The following is an 18568-nucleotide window of genomic DNA, read 5'->3' as shown; positions in this document are numbered from 1 at the left end:
TGCCCATGTCGGAACCAAGCATTAAACACTAATGGGCCCCATTTGTGTTCCCCATTCTGAGTCCATATATTGGTTTCATATTAATTACCCATTTGGGACCCATATGGATTGCCCACATGGGTTTTTCCAGGTTTGCCCATATCCAACCCGAGTGGTTAACCCTAATGGGCTCCATATGTGTTGCCCAGCCTGAACCCAATTGTTGATTTCCCATTAAGGACCCACATGACACCAACATAGGGAGCCCACATGGGTTTATCCCAGTTTGCCCATGCCTAACCCAAACATTAAGTACAACTGGGCCCCATTTGTGTTGCCCATTCTGAGACCATATATTGGTTTCACATTAATTACCCATCTAGGACCCATATGGATTGCCCACGTGGGTTTCTCCAGGTTGGCCCATATCCAACCCGAGTGGTTTACCCGAATGGGATCGATCCATATGTGTTGCCCATTCTAAGACCATATATTGGTTTCACATTAATTACCCATGTAGGGCCCAAATGAACTGCCCACGTGATATTGTCTAGGTTTGCCCATATCCAACCTGAGTGGCTAACCCTAATGGGCCCCATATGTGTTTCCCAGTCTGAACCCAATTGTTGATTTCCCATTAATGACCCACATGACATCAACTTAGGGAGCCCACATGGGTTTATCCCAGTTTGCCCATGTCTAACCCAAACATTAAATACAACTGGGCCCCATTTGTGTTGCCCAGCCTGAACACAATTGTTGATTTCCCATTAATAACCCACACAGCACCGACGTGGGAAGCCCACAAGGGTTTATCCAGGTTTGCCCATGTCTAACCCAAGCATCAAATACGACTGGGCCCCATTTGTGTTGCCCATTCTGAGACCATATATTGAGTTCACATGAGTTACACATCTAGGACCCATATTTATTGCCCATGTGGGTTTGTCCAGGTTGGCCTATATCCAACCCAAGTGGTTTACCCTAATGGGTTCCATATGTGTTGCCCATTCTTAGCTCATATATTGGGTTCACATGAATAACCAATCTAGGACCCATATGGATTGCCCACGTGGGTTTGTCAAGGTTGGCCCATATACAACCCGAGTGGTTTACCCAAATGGGATCCATATGTGTTGCCCATTCTAAGACCATATATTGGTTTCACATTAATTACCCATGTAGGGCCCAAATGAACTGCCCACGTGATATTGTCTAGGTTTGCCCATATCCAACCTGAGTGGCTAACCTTAATGGGCCCCATATGTGTTTCCCAGTCTGAACCCAATTGTTGATTTCCCATTAATGACCCACATGACACCAATATAGGGAGCCCACATGGGTTTATCCCAGTTTGCCCATGTCTAACCCAAACATTAAGTACAACTGGGCCCCATTTGTGTTGCCCATTCTGAGACCATATATTGGTTTCACATTAATTACCCATCTAGGACCCATATGGATTGCCCACGTGGGTTTCTCCAGGTTGGCCCATATCCAACCCGAGTGGTTTACCCAAATGGGATCCATATGTGTTGCCCATTCTAAGACCATATATTGGTTTCACATTAATTACCCATGTAGGGCCCAAATGAACTGCCCACATGATATTGTCTAGGTTTGCCCATATCCAACCTGAGTGGCTAACCCTAATGGGCCCCATATGTGTTTCCCAGTCTGAACCCAATTGTTGATTTCCCATTAATGACCCACATGACACCAACATAGGGAGCCCACATGGGTTTATCCCAGTTTGCCCATGTCTAACCCAAACATTAAGTACAACTGGGCCCCATTTGTGTTGCCCATTCTGAGACCATATATTGGGTTCACATTAATTACCCATCTAGGACCCATATTTATTGCCCACATGGGTTTGTCCAGGTTGGCCTATATCCAACCCGAGTGGTTTACCCTAATTGGCTTCATATGTGTTGCCCATTCTGAGCCCATATATTGGTTTCACATTAATTACCCATTTGGGACCCATATGGATTGCCCACATGGGTTTTTCCAGGTTTGCCCATATCCAACCCGAGTGGTTAACCCTAATGGGCTCCATATGTGTTGCCCAGCCTGAACCCAATTGTTGATTTCCCATTAAGGACCCACATGGCACCAACATGGGGAGCCCACATGGGTTTATCCCGGTTTGCCCATATTTAACCCAAACATTAAATACCAATGGGGCCCATATGTGTTGCCCATTCTGAGCCCATATATGGGATTCCCATTACAGACCATAGTAGGACTCATATTGGGAGCCCACATGGGTTAGACCAGGTTTGACAATGTCTAACCCAAGTGGTAATCCCTCCTGGGACCCAGTTGTGTTGCCCATGCCAAGCCCATATAAATGCTTTCCCACTATTTACCCAACCAGGACCTACATGGGTAGCCCACATGGGTTAGCCCACATGGGCCCCTCTTGGCTAACCCATATGGGCCCCTTGAAAAATGCCCACCTCTAGCCCATGCCCACCTGGTACCCATGTAGCCCATGTAGAACCCATGTGGGCCCCAGATATACATGTTGGCTGGGTCAGTCGGCCTACACCAAATAAGGAAGGCCTATAGATATAAAATATTTAGATTTTGGTAGTTTGGTGTTTTCATGTAGCCTTGGCAACTAGCCATCTAGGCTATAGGCCTGAATAATATGCACATTAATTGGCACTTAAACTCACCTCAACATGTCTTTTGCAATCATTTCACCTGGCATGGGCAATGCTAAAGTCACTGTTACAAACAGGGCAGCGTGCAATACTAGGCCTATCATTATTTTTTACTCTTATGAGACAAGGGTAGCCTACATTTTCGTTTTTTTTGAGGCACTGACTCTGCTATGATGCTCTTATTCATACACTGAACTGATTAATTAAGTTCGGGAGAAAAGAGATCAATTAAAGCCCGCCTACACTGAAAACTGATTGGTTGATTTAGCGAAACAGGCCAATCAGGATGCTCTCTCTCTCTTGGATGCGCTCAGGCACACACGCACCACCCCTCTCTCACTCTCTCTCTCCCGTCGTGTGCGCGCTACACTCAGATGCACACGCGCTCTTGAATGCTCGCTCTTGATCGCTCACTCTAGATTCCGGGAGATTTTATCTAATTTGCGGGCGTCAGGGAGCCGCTATCAATATACGGGAGACTCCCGGAACTTCCGGGAGACTTGGGATGTCTGCAATGTATAAATGCAGAGAGTCAAAGTGAAAGCGGGGGTGCGCGCACCAAGGCACTTGTTGTTTGTGCAGAAAGACCTTTGGCTACTGTTCTCAGAGCATTATGCTTTCACTGTCTATGATCTGCAGCTTTTCTCAAACTATGGGCCTCCTCAACAATTAACCTACTGTTCCACGAAGCCTGCGAAATTAAGTTATGCCCGGTGCTTCACACGTCTGATCTGATTTCACTGTCAATGTGTGTCGTAGTGCTACATCTACTGGAGATCTTAATCTCTTAAATACGATCACGTTCCGTTTAGAACATCTTATTTTGATACAAACGGAGGCGTCAAGACACATTTGCGTTCTACATCTGAGAACTAAGATTTCCAGCATGTAGGCTATAACTCAAATACAACGCCTATGAGCGCTCATGCAATGTGTGTGTCCCTGCAGCAAGTGAAACTGGAGGTAACGTGGGCTAGAAGCAACAATAGTTTAAACAACAACGTGGCTTCCTGTAACTAACCTATTAATGGAAAAAGCATAGAAACTGCTAATCATAATCTTTAAATTGACATTAATTAAGCTGACTATATGCAACACAATTTATTTATATTCCCTTTGCATATGTTTGGGTAGACTTCAAACGTTTTTGAATTTGAGCTTACAGTTCTGTCACTATTCTGTCCTTTACATGTATTTAGGTATTAGTGATACCTCGAAATTAGGCTGCTGTCTGTTAGGGCAATTTATTGTAGCCTGCTAACCCATATGCACAAAACATAATTTCTGAAATTATTTCTTGATTTATAACATGAGATACAGTATGTCTCCATGTAGGGTAGTGTCAAATAGTGAAGTGATAGGTAGATCGATCATGTAGGCCTACATGTCACATGAGTCACACATATGAGGGGCGCTGCTTGTTCTGTCCCTCCCAAACTGCATTAAAATGGTGTGTTTAGCAATCAGAATTTCAATTTTTTTCGGGGTAGAAACTGCCGGACACCAATATAGTCCGCACCCTTCTCAGAAAATACTTACAACGTCCCTGTAGGGAGTTATTCATAATTTGCCAAGATTGTTTCATTTTCCTATCCCACAACCCCCACACTTTTAAAAAGCTTGATACGCCCCTGCATATTTATTTATATAGCACACTTAAACGCAATGTTATTGACCCAAGGTGCTCAGATATAAAATAAACAGTAATAAAAACAAAAAATAAAGACATAAATTACAAAATATAAAAATAAATAAATGAAAATACAAAATAATAATAATAATAATAATAATAATAATAAACAGATTATGATTGTAGATAAAAATAAACCTATGGTTACTGAAACTACTACTACTATAGGCCTAGAGAAAGATGTACAGTAAAGTTAGATGCCAGTTAATATAATACAGAAAATAAATAGAAATAAGATTAAATAAATAAAAAAATAAATAAAAATAAACAACCAAACAAGGGGAGAAACTAATGGACATTATAGGCCAAAGAAAATAGATGGGTCTTTAAATTTGATTTAAAACTACTGATGGTGGGAGAGGACTTAATTTCTATAGGGGGATTGTTCCAGTCTAGGGGCAGCAACGGAAAAAGCTCTATCACCTTTAGTTTTAAGGGTTGCCTTTGAGACTGATAGGAGAAGTTGTGAGGAAGACCTCAGTGGCCTAGAAGGACAGTAGGGACTTAAAAGGTCACAGATATACTGTGGTGCCATTCCATTTAGGGCTTTGAAAACAAAAAGTAAAACTTTAAAATGAATTCTGTAATTGACAGGTAACCAATGGAGTTGGGCCAGCACAGGACTTATGTGCATATGTTTCTTTGTTCCAGTAAGAAGCCTAGCTGCTGCATTTTTGACTAATTGAAGTCTAGCAAGGGTAGATTGGTTCAGACCTAAATACAGAGATTTACAATAGTCCAGCCTAGATGTAACAAAAGCATGGATTACAGTTTCTAAGTCAGTATAATTTAGCTATTTGTCTTAGTTGAAAAAAGCTTCCCTTAACCACACTACTGACTTGCTTATTGAAATTCAAAGAGGAATCTAGGAAAACACCTAGATTTCTGACCTCACTGGCAATTTACAGCCAATGGCCCAAGTGCATTTCTTATCTTAGGAACAGAGCTGAGTGGACCAAAAATAATTATCTCTGTTTTCTTTTCATTTAATTGTAAGAAGTTTGCAGCCATCCAACTCTTTATGTCATTAAAGCAGTTAAACAGGCTTTCCAAGGTGCAGGAACTATCGGCTGTTAATGGCAGATAAAATTGAGAGTCATCAGCATAGCAGTGATATTGAATGTTATGTTTGTTAAAAATGGAGCCAAGAGGCAGCATATATAGGGAGAATAGCAGAGGGCCTAAAATGGAACCCTGAGGGACACCACATTTGATAGGTGCAATGGACGAAGAGCAATTACCTAATCTTACAGAGAATGTTCCATCATTCAGATATGATGTGAACCATTTCAACACCACCCCTTGCAGACCAACTTCATCCTCCAGACGTTTTAACAGGATGCTATGGTCAATGGTATTAAAAGCAGCACTAAGGTCAAGAAGTGCTAAGAGGGCACAATAACCATTATCTACTGAGCAAAGAATATCATTTTGCACCTTAAGTAGAACAGATTCGGTGCTATGAAGTTTTCTAAAACCTGACTGAAATTTATCTAGGATGTTGAAAGCATTCAAATAAGAAGTGACCTGAGAGAGAACAACTTTTTCCAGGATCTTTGAAACAAAAGGTAATTTGGAAATAGGCCTATAGTTTTTCAGGTCACTGTAATCAAGACTGGGCTTCTTTAGTAGAGGTTGGACAATTGCATGCTTAAAACTAGAGGGGACCACTGCAGTAGATAAGAGAGCTGTTGATAATGGCCAAAACAACAGGGCAAATGATGTTAAAGACTTCCTTAAACAGGTGTGAAGGTAAAACATCTGAGTGGCAAGAGGAGGATTTCATATGAGAGACCACTTCAAATAGCTGGGAGGGAGACACAGGTTGCCACTGCTGAAGGCAGCTGGGTGAGAGTTTTATAACTGAGGGATCAGAAATTAAGGAAGGAATTTGAGATTTAATGTTATTAATCTTATCAATGAAGAAATTGAGAAACTTCTCACAGTTTTCAGTGGTGGGAGTGATAAAGAGAACAGCAGCAGGAGGATTTAAAATAGAGTTGATGGTACTAAACAATATTTTTGGTCTGTGAGCATTACTGGCAATCAACTTAGAGTAATACTCTGTTCTAGCTGACTTAACAGAGTTTTGGTACATCTTTAGAGAATCTCTAAAAATGTCATAAGAGACTTGGAGTTTGTCTTTTTTCCATTTTCGCTCATTTCTCCTACACACTTGTCTAAGAGAATGGGTAGAATCATTAAACCAGGGAGTGGAGTTGGTATTTGACCGTTTTAGTTTTAAAGGGGCAACACAGTCTAGAGTAGCGGAACAGGAAGTGTTGAAGAGATTAACCCTTAGAACCCGATTGACGCAAAGTGCGTCAAAAAACACACCCTTTATTCTCTGTTACATTGCTCCGGAACGGTTCATCGCAGCGAGATGAAACCTTTATTGCACGACAGAGCAGAAGTGGGGCTTTCCAACGAGACTACACACTTGTCTGTACGATCAAGTATGAAAATAAAAAAAAATCATGAAATTAAATCAAATTGCATCATATTTACAGTCTATACTTCTCTGCGTTCACCTGCACACACATTACTCTAGTTTGAATTACTCGCGAACCCGTGATCGCATGGATATGGCAAGCATATCAGATGAAAGAGGGGGCACAGGGCTATCCATTGGTACCATGTTTATCGATCCTTCTGGCTTATAAAACCAGCCGAAGTGACTGCAAAATAATAACGTCAAGTACACAAACCAACGCTGCACACTCATTACTCTCGTTTGAATTACTTGCGGACCCGTGATCGCATAGATATGCCACGCATGTCAGATGAAAGAGGAGACTCAGAGCTATCATTTGATACCAAGTACATCCTTCTGGGTTATAAAACAGACGAAGTGACAGCAAAATAATAACTTCATATAGCTGGACTTACCCCACGTTTGTGTCTGTTCTTGTGGCAAAGCATGTTTATAATCCAATGCTATCATGTGTTTCTCTATGGCAAAGCATGTTCATATTCCGGTTTTGAGATCCTAGCAAATTCCTGCATGGCATCCAATTCAAGGCTCACATTGCATCCCAATTTGTTCAACAAATAAACACCTTTTTTGCCTTTACTTTGTTCATGGCAATGCAGTAAAGAGTTGAGAATTATTATGACTGCATACACACAGGCACGCAGGCTAACACGCAACCTCGGGTCAAGTCAGGTCAGATCAGTTCGTGTCACAGATATGGAGCGCAGAAAGGTCATTTTTCATCACTAAATAAAAAATGGCATTTATTTCCGTAAATCACACAGCAAATATTTCTGTAAATTGCTCAGCCCCAGAGTATCCCTCCAACATGGCAATTATATTGCCCGATTCAGGACAGTCTGCCCTACACACACATGAAATGCATGTAGAGCTGTGAGCTTGCAGTGGTGAGATACATGTCGAAATATAAGAATTTTTATAATACACTTTTTATATTTTAATTCTTTAAAAATCAAAATAAAATCAATGCTAGTATTAATACATGATATGATGGCAGATCTGAATAGCCTAAACTCTCCTGAAAAAAACAATATATAATATATGTGTGTGGCACTTACAATGACCAGAATAAATCCTTATGAATAAAGGTAGTGAAAATGCCCTAAAAACAGCTTAGGGTTCTAAGGGTTAACTAATTCTTCCGTATCAGAGCAGGTGGACAGGGCATCATTGATAGCAGGTGACTGAGTAAGCATAAAGGTGTTAGAGAAATGAAAAGCTGTGGTTGAATTTATGGCTCGGACAAAGGAGTGGGACTTGGGCGGAGAGACAGGGGAACAAAACATAGCATTCAAACAAAATCATAGAGTGGTCAGAGATACCAATATCAACAATTTCTAAATTAGACACAGAGAAGCCAGAGGAGAGTACAAGGTCTAGAGTGTGGCCTTTCTGATGTGTTGATGCCATCACTGATTGATTGAGGTCAAAAGAGTCCACTATGCATAAAAACTCATGAACCAAAGGTTTTGATGGGCAACAGATGTGAATGTTGAAATCCCCAATCCCCAATCAATAATTTGTCAGAATGAGTGGCCAGGACTGATAAAAGGTCAGAGAATTCTTGAATAAAATTAGAACCAATTTTAGGTGGTCTGTACACTAATGCACAGAGGACAGGGGGATTAGCATGAATTTTAAAAAGTTGAACCTCAAAAGTAGAGTAAACATCAGTTGGTATAATTCTACAATTAAAACAGTCTTTAAACACAGTTGCTAGACCACCTCCATGACCAGTAGACCTTGGGGAATTGAAGAAGCTGCACTTAGGAGGGCAAAGTTCACCGAAAGGCGTTCCATCACCGTCGTTAAGCCAAGTCTCCGTGATGAAAAGAAAGTCCAGCTGACGAGACGTAAAGTTGTCCTGGAGAATGAAGGTCTTGTTCGAAAGAGACCTCACATTCATTACAGCGGCTTTGAGGTCATGTGATCCGTTGTCCGGAGTAATCAGTGGGAGTAGGCCTATGCAGTCTTGGTGCTCGCCTGTTCTGGTGGATGGCACAAGAGAGTCTGGCACATTATCAGGGACACTGCTGCATGGTGGTGACAGCAATCGCCGTATACAGGTGCCGTACAGAGACGATCCAGGAGGTCGCTGTAGATTCTCCACTGACACTGTAGGGAGCGGTTTGTTTGTGGGAGCGGACTGTTCTGGAAAGCAGCGTTGATTCGGCAAGAGATCCCGTGGAGATGATGGAGGGATGCTTTCCTGTGACGCTCGGATGAGAGAGCGACGTGCGCCTCTGTGCAAGTAGCGTTTCCGCCGGAGGATCCCCGCTGCCCGGCAAAGGTGGATCACCTCGAAGTTGATGGTGTCGGTGGAGGCGAACTGTTGAAGTTCAAGGGGTGTGTAATGAAAGCCCCCCATAGCCGAAACACAAACTCCGACACGGATTGATGGATCAGCCATACCAAAGTGGAGTTGATGTTATCGGTGCATTTGCAGTCACCTAGCTAGCACGAAGCCTCAATCTCCGGCTGGTCAGTCAACCGACTATAGCCTACCCAGCAGCTGGACAGTCAACCGACTGTATGAACCCAGCGTATACAGGATGGAAAAGGAGAGAGACACTAGCACGAGTCCAGCACAGCTTCCTCCACACAAGCAGCAAGTCCAAATAGCAGTGTAATAGGCCTCGCTAATGGCAATTGGCAAAAAAAACAGCTGATCACCAGGCAAAAAACAAAAACAAAAACAGAGCGCTAGAGGCAGCTTCATAAAATGCAATAAAAGTGTAGAAAAACAAAATAAACAATTGAAATAAAAAAGGCTATCTACTGTACAGCTAAATTAACGAATGTGCAAGAATTGAAGAAAAAATAATCGGGAATAAAATAGTAAAATATAAAAAAACCGAACAAAAACAGGTCAGACAGAGCGGCTTGAGCAGCCAGCATCCCCGTTGCTAAGCGACCCGTGTGTGAGAGAGATAGACAGAGAGAGAGAGAACTTGAACATCTAACATAAAAACACAAACATAATAATAAAAACATGTATAACATTCATCAAAGAATTCATCAATGAGGGAAAAACTGATCAGTTAAATGTTCTCCGCATTTATATTGGGTTGTGTATGTCTATTTAAAATAAGAAGGCCCTCTGTGTTAGTCACCACCTGTAAGGTGTGTTGTGTTGCAATATTATCAGTAATTCTGTCACTCATTTTATGAATGAAGCCACAACAGGGTTGAAGTTGGCGAATGAATCTGCAAGCATAAGAGGGCAATAGACTCTCAAACCAGTACTTACCACATTTTCTGTGCATTTATGTACCGTGTATGTGTGTGTGTGTGTGTGTGTGTGTGTGTGTACCTTACCAAAAGCAATCAGCCTTGGGGAGCAGAGAGGCTGCCATTTACGTCAGCTGCAGTTGCGGTCACCTAAGACCAACCAACAACAAAAAAGATGAACATTTCAATACAAAGATGACATAATTGACTCATTTTTATAGTAGTCTACCTCCCATTGTGGCAGAAAATGCTCAAAGGCATCACTAGACATTAAATCCTGCAGCAGCCCGCCATGCGGCACCTGCAGTAGCAACAGAATAGCCTACTACCAACCAGTTTACATTAACTTGAGCCTCACACACGGGGATGAAACCACAGAATAATACCGAGAAATGAAAATGTTAGAAACTATTGCAATATTACTGTATCGAAGCAAAAGCCAAGTAGTTAAACTGGATGTGGACGGTTCCACACATCTACCGCTAGATGCTAATTGTTAAGCTAGCTATTACTAGCTAATTTCTCAAAGGATAAATTATAGGCTAAGCAACTTTATCAACTGTTACCAGTGGTTGAAACGACCCAATGCAATTATATATTTCAATAATAAATGTCAGGACTTAACTTTTAAGGCCCGATTACAGCTTTACTGAAGCTTAAAATTCAGTTCATTTATTTGCTCATAGAGTAGGTCATATTTTGTAACACTTTGCATTGTGTTATCTATTTTATCAAGTGACTGAATATTAGCAACTTACTTCAGGGCACACCTTTCCATCAATTTTTTTGTGTGTGTGGGGGGGGGGAGGTGTTGGTAGGGCTTCATCGGGGTTCACTCAACATCACCACCTACAGGCCAATGGGTGGACAGTTAATAAATGTAGGCTACACATACATTTATTTATTGTATGGCCCCCGATGAAAGGAATTTTATGAAACTCCGCATGCATTCGGAGGATGCATTCGTGCAGTTCTGAATATGTCAGCCAAAGATACCTGCGATTACAACGCCTCATTTTTGCTTTTTCATTTTTAACTAGGTGGCACCCAAATGAGTGGTTACGGGATGGGTTGAGATGACCCCTTGAGACCCAAATATTGTGGTCCTCCTAGGTCCTACTAATCTCGAGATATTCACAGAAAACTGTGTCCGCTTCATGCCAAGTTTCACTGTCTGGGAATCATTGATACAAAAATCATTTGAATCATTTACTGAAAAAACTAAAATCTAGAAGAAAAAAAAAACGCCCTAATCCTATAACTGCCGCTTCGCTGGCATAGAGGTAGGTAGGAAGGACAGCAAAACAGCGGGTGGTCCCCTACACAGCTTCACTACTTGGCCTCCAATAAATGTTGGCCTGTTACTACAGCATTGGCCAAAGTTATTATTAATATTGGGAGAGATTACATTATTAGATTCTGGAAAAAGTAAGGTTAACCTGATAATGTAATTATTACTGTATTAATTAATGTATTATTATTATTATTATTATTAATAATAATATTATTATTATTATTATTATTATTATTATTATTATTAATTAACACTTAAAATCATTAGGGTATTGGGGGAGGGCTAATGGGTAGAAATGGGATTGGGCCTTGTATGTAGCTGTGCAGTCTGTAAGCCCCACCCTGGATGAGCTTGGCTGCATCAACCAACCCGACTTCCCCAATCCCATGGATTGATTTTGAATTTAATGTAGGCCTATATTATAGGTTTGCCAATATAGCAATTGGCAAATAAAACTTGTAAAAACTGTATTATTCCATAGCCAGAAACATTAGCTAAGCCTTAATGGTTTATCACCTTCATGGAGTTTTTAGTGCCACAGTTTAGACTACTTCACTTTTTCACTAACCACAGTGATCCAGTGGCAGGTAGGCTATGTCTCATATTATCATAGTTAGTAGCAGTAGTTTATGGCTTTGTTTGAAAGCGTTAACCTTTCCTGTTTTATTTCTTCGGACTGACCTAGTCGGAGGACACAGGGGAGCTTAATGTTACCGCTCCAGGGCCGGAATTATCCGTAAATTCATATCTAACTCCCTTCCCCTCTATCTGAAAGTGGTTAGCAAATGAATGAGGACTTCACCTTTGTCTGCAGATTTTTTTTTGACATTATTTTGAATATGACTCGCTCCCGTCTCAACAGCACATCTACTTTCTCCATCCACATCTCAGTTCTAATACACATATCCCCTCTCGCTTTCCCTCTCCATCCATGCGCACAGGATTCTCTTAAAGGAGCCGCACTATTTTACAATAGGTTATGTTGTTTAGATACAGTTAGGCTACTTGGGTTAATGTATACAAATTACAGTGTTTTTCCTCTCCCTTGGGAGTGATCGGACCTACACATCTACATTTTCATATTAGAATATTTTGTTAAGCGCGTGAGCTTGTAATTGTAAGTAGCCTAATTATAGGCCAGACTTTGGCAGTATTTTTTTGGCATTAGGCTATTTGTTTGAATTCAGTTATTGTAGCAACAAGTTGTTGTTGTGTCTATTAATGGCCTATCTTAAACTAACGTGATCAATTTAAGTTCCCGAAACAGTGAACAGTGAATCAATTTGTGCCTCCCTTGGAAAAATGTAATGCCTGTCCATAAATTGGGGTCTACTGCTGGGTCTGGTTCTCTCTTATAGGCATAGCTTATCAAAACTATCTCTTTCTTGACTTAATTTAGGCCTAACAACTCCATAATTCACTCAGAAGTCAATAGGCTATAGCCTACTAAAAGTCGCTGTGTAAACCTGGGTGACGTGAGCACGAAACAGAATGTGAAATATTAAAAATATGGTAAATGGTAAATGGACTGCGTTTATATAGCGCTTTAATCGACTCCTCCGAGCACCCAAAGTGCTTTACAATGTCATGCCTCACATTCACCCATCACGCACTGATGGCGGAGGCTGTCATGCAAGGCGCCCACCTATCCATCAGGAGCACTGGTGTTAACAGTCTTGCTCAAAGACACTTTGACAGGATCAGGAGGAGTTGGGCTCAAACTGGCAACCTTCCAGTTGCTGGACGACGACTCTACCTCCTGAACCACTGCCCCAAAAATCATTGCATCGGACTCTGTGTGTACACTCTGTGTACGAAGATTTCATGTCATATCTGGGGTGGATGGGCCTTTATTTTTGATACGTAAAGGACAACTCCTTCCTAGGTTGTTCTTAGACTGGAGTTTTCCTTTAAAGGGTTTTACCTTTACCTTTACTAATTACTCATAGGTTTTTACGTGCGTATCACATTTTTAAAACAGTAAAAATCATTTCTAACTGTGATTTGTACAAGTAATGGACATCTCGCCTCCTGGCTCTGATTGGATAGTGAACATAAATTCCTGATTGGCTAACCAAACCTGAACATCACCATTGGCTATTCAACCAGGAAGCATCAAATATGTCTGAAATGTTTTCATAGCTTTCACAGAAATTTGTAACTGCAGAATAGATTGATATTTAGATGATAATTGAAAGATATACTGTAGTAACCTTGGAATGGATTGTACCAGTAGAATATATTTGTAAGTAAAGGACATATGGGTAATACTGAAAATTGTTTGTATATTTATTTTACACTTTATTTTAAGGGGTCCTTGTTCCAGTGTATCTACATATTAAAGTACAGTGTAACAGCCTATGTAGCAATATGTAATATCAATATACGTATGTTGTCCTTGCATGTATTTTGTGTACGTACAGATCATTAGTACACATGTAATAATAAAAGGGTGTCAAGAGTCCCAAACTTCAACAAACTTTGGCAATGTAGTGTAACAAGCACTTCTTATTACACGTGTAATCATGATCTGTAGGTACCCAAAAATACATTATGTATGGACAACATAAGTATATGACATATTGTGGGGCAGCCGTGGCCTACTGTGCCCTTGAGCAAGGCACCTAATCCCTCACTGCTTCCCGAGCGCCGCTGTTTTAGCAGGCAGCTCACTGCGCCGGGATTAGTGTGTGCTTCACCTCACTGTGGGTTCACTGTGTGCTGAGTGTGTTTCACTAATTCACGGATTGGGATAAATGCAGAGACCAAATTTCCCTTTCGGGATCAAAAGACTATATATACTTATACTTACTTATATTACATATTGTTACATAGGTTGTTTTACTGTACTTCATTATGTAGAAACACTGGAACAAGGACCCCTTAAAATTAAGTATTACCCACATTTCAAAACATGAAACACACGTACAAAACGTATGAGTTCATTTTGATTCCATATTTACCCTATTAAAGGTATGTTTTATGGTAGCTACTTTTTACATCCTCAAATATGTGTCGCTTAAACACACCCTTTCTTCACCTGACCCATCCAGGGAATTGGTTCAGATACAAAACCCTATGGAAATCATGATAAACAATAGCCTTTATAAGTTGTCACCTATTTTTGCATACATCACTAACAATCCAGCTAATTCTGAGCTCAGTGAGCTTGCTAAATATGAGTATAGCTTTCTTTGCATACACATCACTTTTTCGATTTTCAATGAACCGACCATGCCTGGTTCTTACTGTTGACTATAGCCAACTACATATTGCCTAAAATACTTATTTTCAGTATGATTTGAAATTATTTAAGTGTTACATTTTTACATTTTTAGTTTTAGCCATAAACTTGGAGTTAAGTCCGAAGTCTGAACTGCTAACATTACAAAGTTGAAGAAAATACAATGCATAAAAACTATATATAGACTAACAAATTAATCACAGACACAATATATATATTTGTGAATACATTATCGGTACATCCACTGCATGCAGCTACACAAGTTTCAAAAATGTGATGCTGTAATATTGTACAGTATTTTCATAATTTCCATAGGAATACATTAGCAATGGTTATGGAGCATGTTGGTTCAAAGTTGTTGTTTGAGAGTTCTTTTTATCCAATTGCTGCCAAATTTGGTGCATATTTAGCTAGCAGATATATGCAACTTTCTACACTTTTTTCATAACATGCAGCATTTAATATGTGATGGTTTTTACACTCAAAATTATTGGTGTATGAAATATGCAAATGTTATGCAAATCAATATATATAAATAATGAATTCTCATTTCAACATACATTTGTATGGTCCAACTATCAGGCTTCAAGGAAAAATAAATGCTTTCCTTGAGGTATGCTTAGGACACCAACAGTAGGAAGATAATAAAGATCCAATTTTGATCCAATTTTGCTCGGGCGGGAAAGAGTTAATCCCATACTGTCTTGTTTTATTTTTGTACATGAATGTTTCTACTCTTTTCATATCTATACATCCATCTCATTCTGTCAGTTGCACATTTCAGATCGTCACTCAAGTAATCAGTTATCATTCAGTCAACTTGAACTTCAATTGTTGTAAGCTTAGCTTGGTAAACAAATGTAAACAATACAATACAATTTTTTGTTAAATCCTGTCAGTTGTTAGAGTTCAGGTTACTGAATTGATGAGTGATTTTGCAAAGATAGTGAAAGGGTGGAAAGATGCATGTCACTATGTTTTCAGTTGTGCTTGATTTTTTTGCGTTCTGCTGAGAGTACATGTCTGTGATGGCCTGACATTTGTTTTTTTTTTCAGAGCACGGCCTTGCAGGTGACCGTTTCCACCGGGAGCATAAGAAAACGCTCGGTAGATAATCTCAATAATCTCACTGATCTCTTAAATTACTCAACCCAGCAACCCGTTTTCCCCAGGCAACGTTGTCATTGCTATATCTCACAACTTAGCATGGATCAACCATAACATCCCCAGAGTCCACATCTGGTCTTACAGACTGCACTCTCCTTTGATGTATTTGGACATGTTATGATCCCTCAGAACATTAAATGAAATTCAAAGTAAAATAGGTCCATGACGTCAGGTCTTTCAGGGCTATATGTTGCAGGGCAGTGCAGGCCACTTGCATGAATAGAAATTTCAGATAGATATTGTTATAAGTTATTTCTAATTCTGCCTTACCATTTTTTATAGTTTTTTTTTTTACAGAACATACCATCTCTGACAAAAACATATTCTTTCTTTAGCTTGTGATGCAGTGAAAGAAACTGTTGTTCAGGCAGTCTGAGTCAAAACTACATGGTCAGTGCATTAGAGGGCTGAACGGTCAGATCTGTATGCCACTGATTTTGCACCCCCTGGGTTTATTCCTCCAGGATAAACTATGTGTCACTGTGTTTTTTGTCATTTGCTGGAGTTCTATTATACCTTTGCAGATAAGGCTGGGTTTGGGAATAACTTCACCACAGGAGGGGACAAGTCTGTCGCCCAGAGCATGGAATCAGTGGTTGTGGGCTGTATGTTCAAGTCCCTAATCACACGATGTGCCTCCACAACACATGAACTCCACAGCCCAGAGAATCTGGTAAGTGTGCAAGCATATTGTTGGATAACTGTATACTATTGTTGTATAAAATAGCTGTAGAGACATGCACATTTAACTTTAGACCAGGTTTTTCTTGGTCTAATTGCTAAAACAGCAATTTGTGATCAAGCGCCTGACCACACCTACTTTTTCATTGACTGCGCCTGTGGGAGTGCAATGTTAATCACAATTGCATTATAACACATACCTGGTCTCCTTCTCCCTAGGGTCTGTACTGTGACATCAGGCAACTGGTGCAGTTCATAAAAGAATCTCATGGCAATGTGTTCCGGCGTGTAGCTCTAAGTGCCCTGTTGGACAGCACAGAGAAACTCACAAGTCAACGCAAACCTGAGGAGAAAGAAGACGTCAATAAACCACCTACACGCAGGTATACAGATACACACACAACCACAAACACATACAGCCAGACAGAAAGATTCACATATAGTCACTGGTAGTGAGGAGAGCTCACAAGTATAGTACTGATTATTTATTTCTCTTTGTGTTCAGGTCAGAGTTGGGAACATTGGGTGAAAAGGGCCAGTCAGCCTCTGCTGCTGATGAGTGTCGCAGCTGCATCTCCAGCCGACCCCCTCAAACACCAGAACAGTGTGTTTTTTTTATTTTTTCATTTTTATTTGTTTATTCTTCAAACCACCATGGGCTCAAACTTGGTAGCAGTAAGCGATCAGAACACCATCAGAATACTGTGTCGAAATACAAATAAATAAAATTCTCTTTATTACCTTATCCACACTTAAAAGCATAGAGATACAGTGGATCACCTGTTCTTGACTTGACCTTCAGTCAAATGGACAGACAGTGAAATTTCCCTTTAAATGCCAATTTGGTTTTAATCCACCATCTTTCCAGGCAACAGGTTTTATAGTGGCAGTGTAATCCCTGGGTGATTTTATATCTCAGACCTAGACATATATTGAATGGTAAGAATATACAGTAAACTCTATATTGTTGCACTTTACAGTATATCATAACCAAAAGGCCAAGGCTTTAGAATAGGACATATAGAACATTTTCCCAAGGGCCATCAAATCGTATTTGTTTTGCCGTCTGCAGATTGACTTCACATTTCAAGGATCGTGCAATGTTGGCATATATAGTACACTAAGCATAGACCTATTAGGATCCAGGTTTGGGTCGGGCCTTAGGTAACTTCTCAACTCTCATCCCACCCTCATTTATCTCCCGTCACATTTTCACTGTCCTGTTTAATAAAGGCCCAAAAAAGCCCCGATATAAACATGACCAAGATTGCTACAATGGTTTGGAGATAAATAGTTTTCTTAATTGATGCATTTTATAACCTTTTAATTGTAGCTCTCTCAGTAAAGATCTTACTGAACAGTAAAATGGAATTGATAAATGGTCTAACTGAAGTTAATTGTGTTTGTTGTGTGTGTTATCTGGGGTGCTTTTCATACATTTGTTGTTTAGTGAGGAACAGATTCCAGGTGCTCTACTGGGAAAGAAAGATTTCTGGAGGAAAATGTTCAAGTCCCAGAGTGCAGCAAGTGACACTAGTAGCCAATCAGAGCAGGACACGTCAGAGTGCACTACGGCTCACAGTGGTACCACCAGTGAGAGGCGCTCACGCTCAAGATCACGACGCATCTCTCTGCGCAAGAAACTCAAGTTACCCATTGGTATGTCACATTTATACAACATATTCTTCACATAAATCTCAGTACAACAAACATACACTTAAGTACGGGGCAGATTTACCAAGACAGCAATTTTAGTCAAATATATGACAAGGTGCAAATTTATGACAAGGTCTGTCGGATGGCTTACTTGTCAGCATATTTATCAATATAATGTTGTGCAAATTAACTAAATCTCAGTTTCATTCAAACAATGCTAATGATATGTATCATGCTGCTGAATTGGTTGGTAAGCATGCTTTGGTTAGCTTTGGTAATTGTTGCAATCATGTAACTCCCATACAATTTTATCAAATGCAGTTAGAATGATATAAGTTTGCTTTATAAGTTCTCCAAAAGACTTCCCTGGGATATCATAAAATGAGATATTTATAGAACATACAATGCATACGGAAAGTATTCACAACGCTTCACTTTTTCCACATTTTGTTATGTT

The 18568-nt window shown here is 40.2% G+C and overlaps 1 protein-coding gene across 6 annotated transcripts in view; it reads left to right on the top strand.

The window, feature by feature from the left end:
• The window catches only part of unc80 (unc-80 homolog (C. elegans)), a 333697-nt gene that overhangs the window by 87201 nt on the left and 227928 nt on the right, over positions 1-18568 (top strand). For all 6 annotated transcript variants that reach the window (XM_076297160.1, XM_076297158.1, XM_076297161.1 and 3 more), the window contains exons 16-20: positions 15664-15714; positions 16299-16447; positions 16675-16838; positions 16961-17059; positions 17906-18114. In XM_076297160.1, the coding sequence (XP_076153275.1) occupies positions 15664-15714; positions 16299-16447; positions 16675-16838; positions 16961-17059; positions 17906-18114 (672 nt within the window). The remainder of the gene's footprint in view (positions 1-15663; positions 15715-16298; positions 16448-16674; positions 16839-16960; positions 17060-17905; positions 18115-18568) is intronic.

This window comes from Alosa pseudoharengus, unplaced genomic scaffold, assembly GCF_046254945.1.
Source record: "Alosa pseudoharengus isolate Yale_2024_CS ecotype anadromous, Long Island Sound unplaced genomic scaffold, YU_APseudo_1.1 YU_APseudo_1.1_scf_20, whole genome shotgun sequence".
Taxonomy (NCBI): domain Eukaryota; kingdom Metazoa; phylum Chordata; class Actinopteri; order Clupeiformes; family Clupeidae; genus Alosa; species Alosa pseudoharengus.
This window is presented reverse-complemented; position numbering and strand designations above follow the sequence as displayed.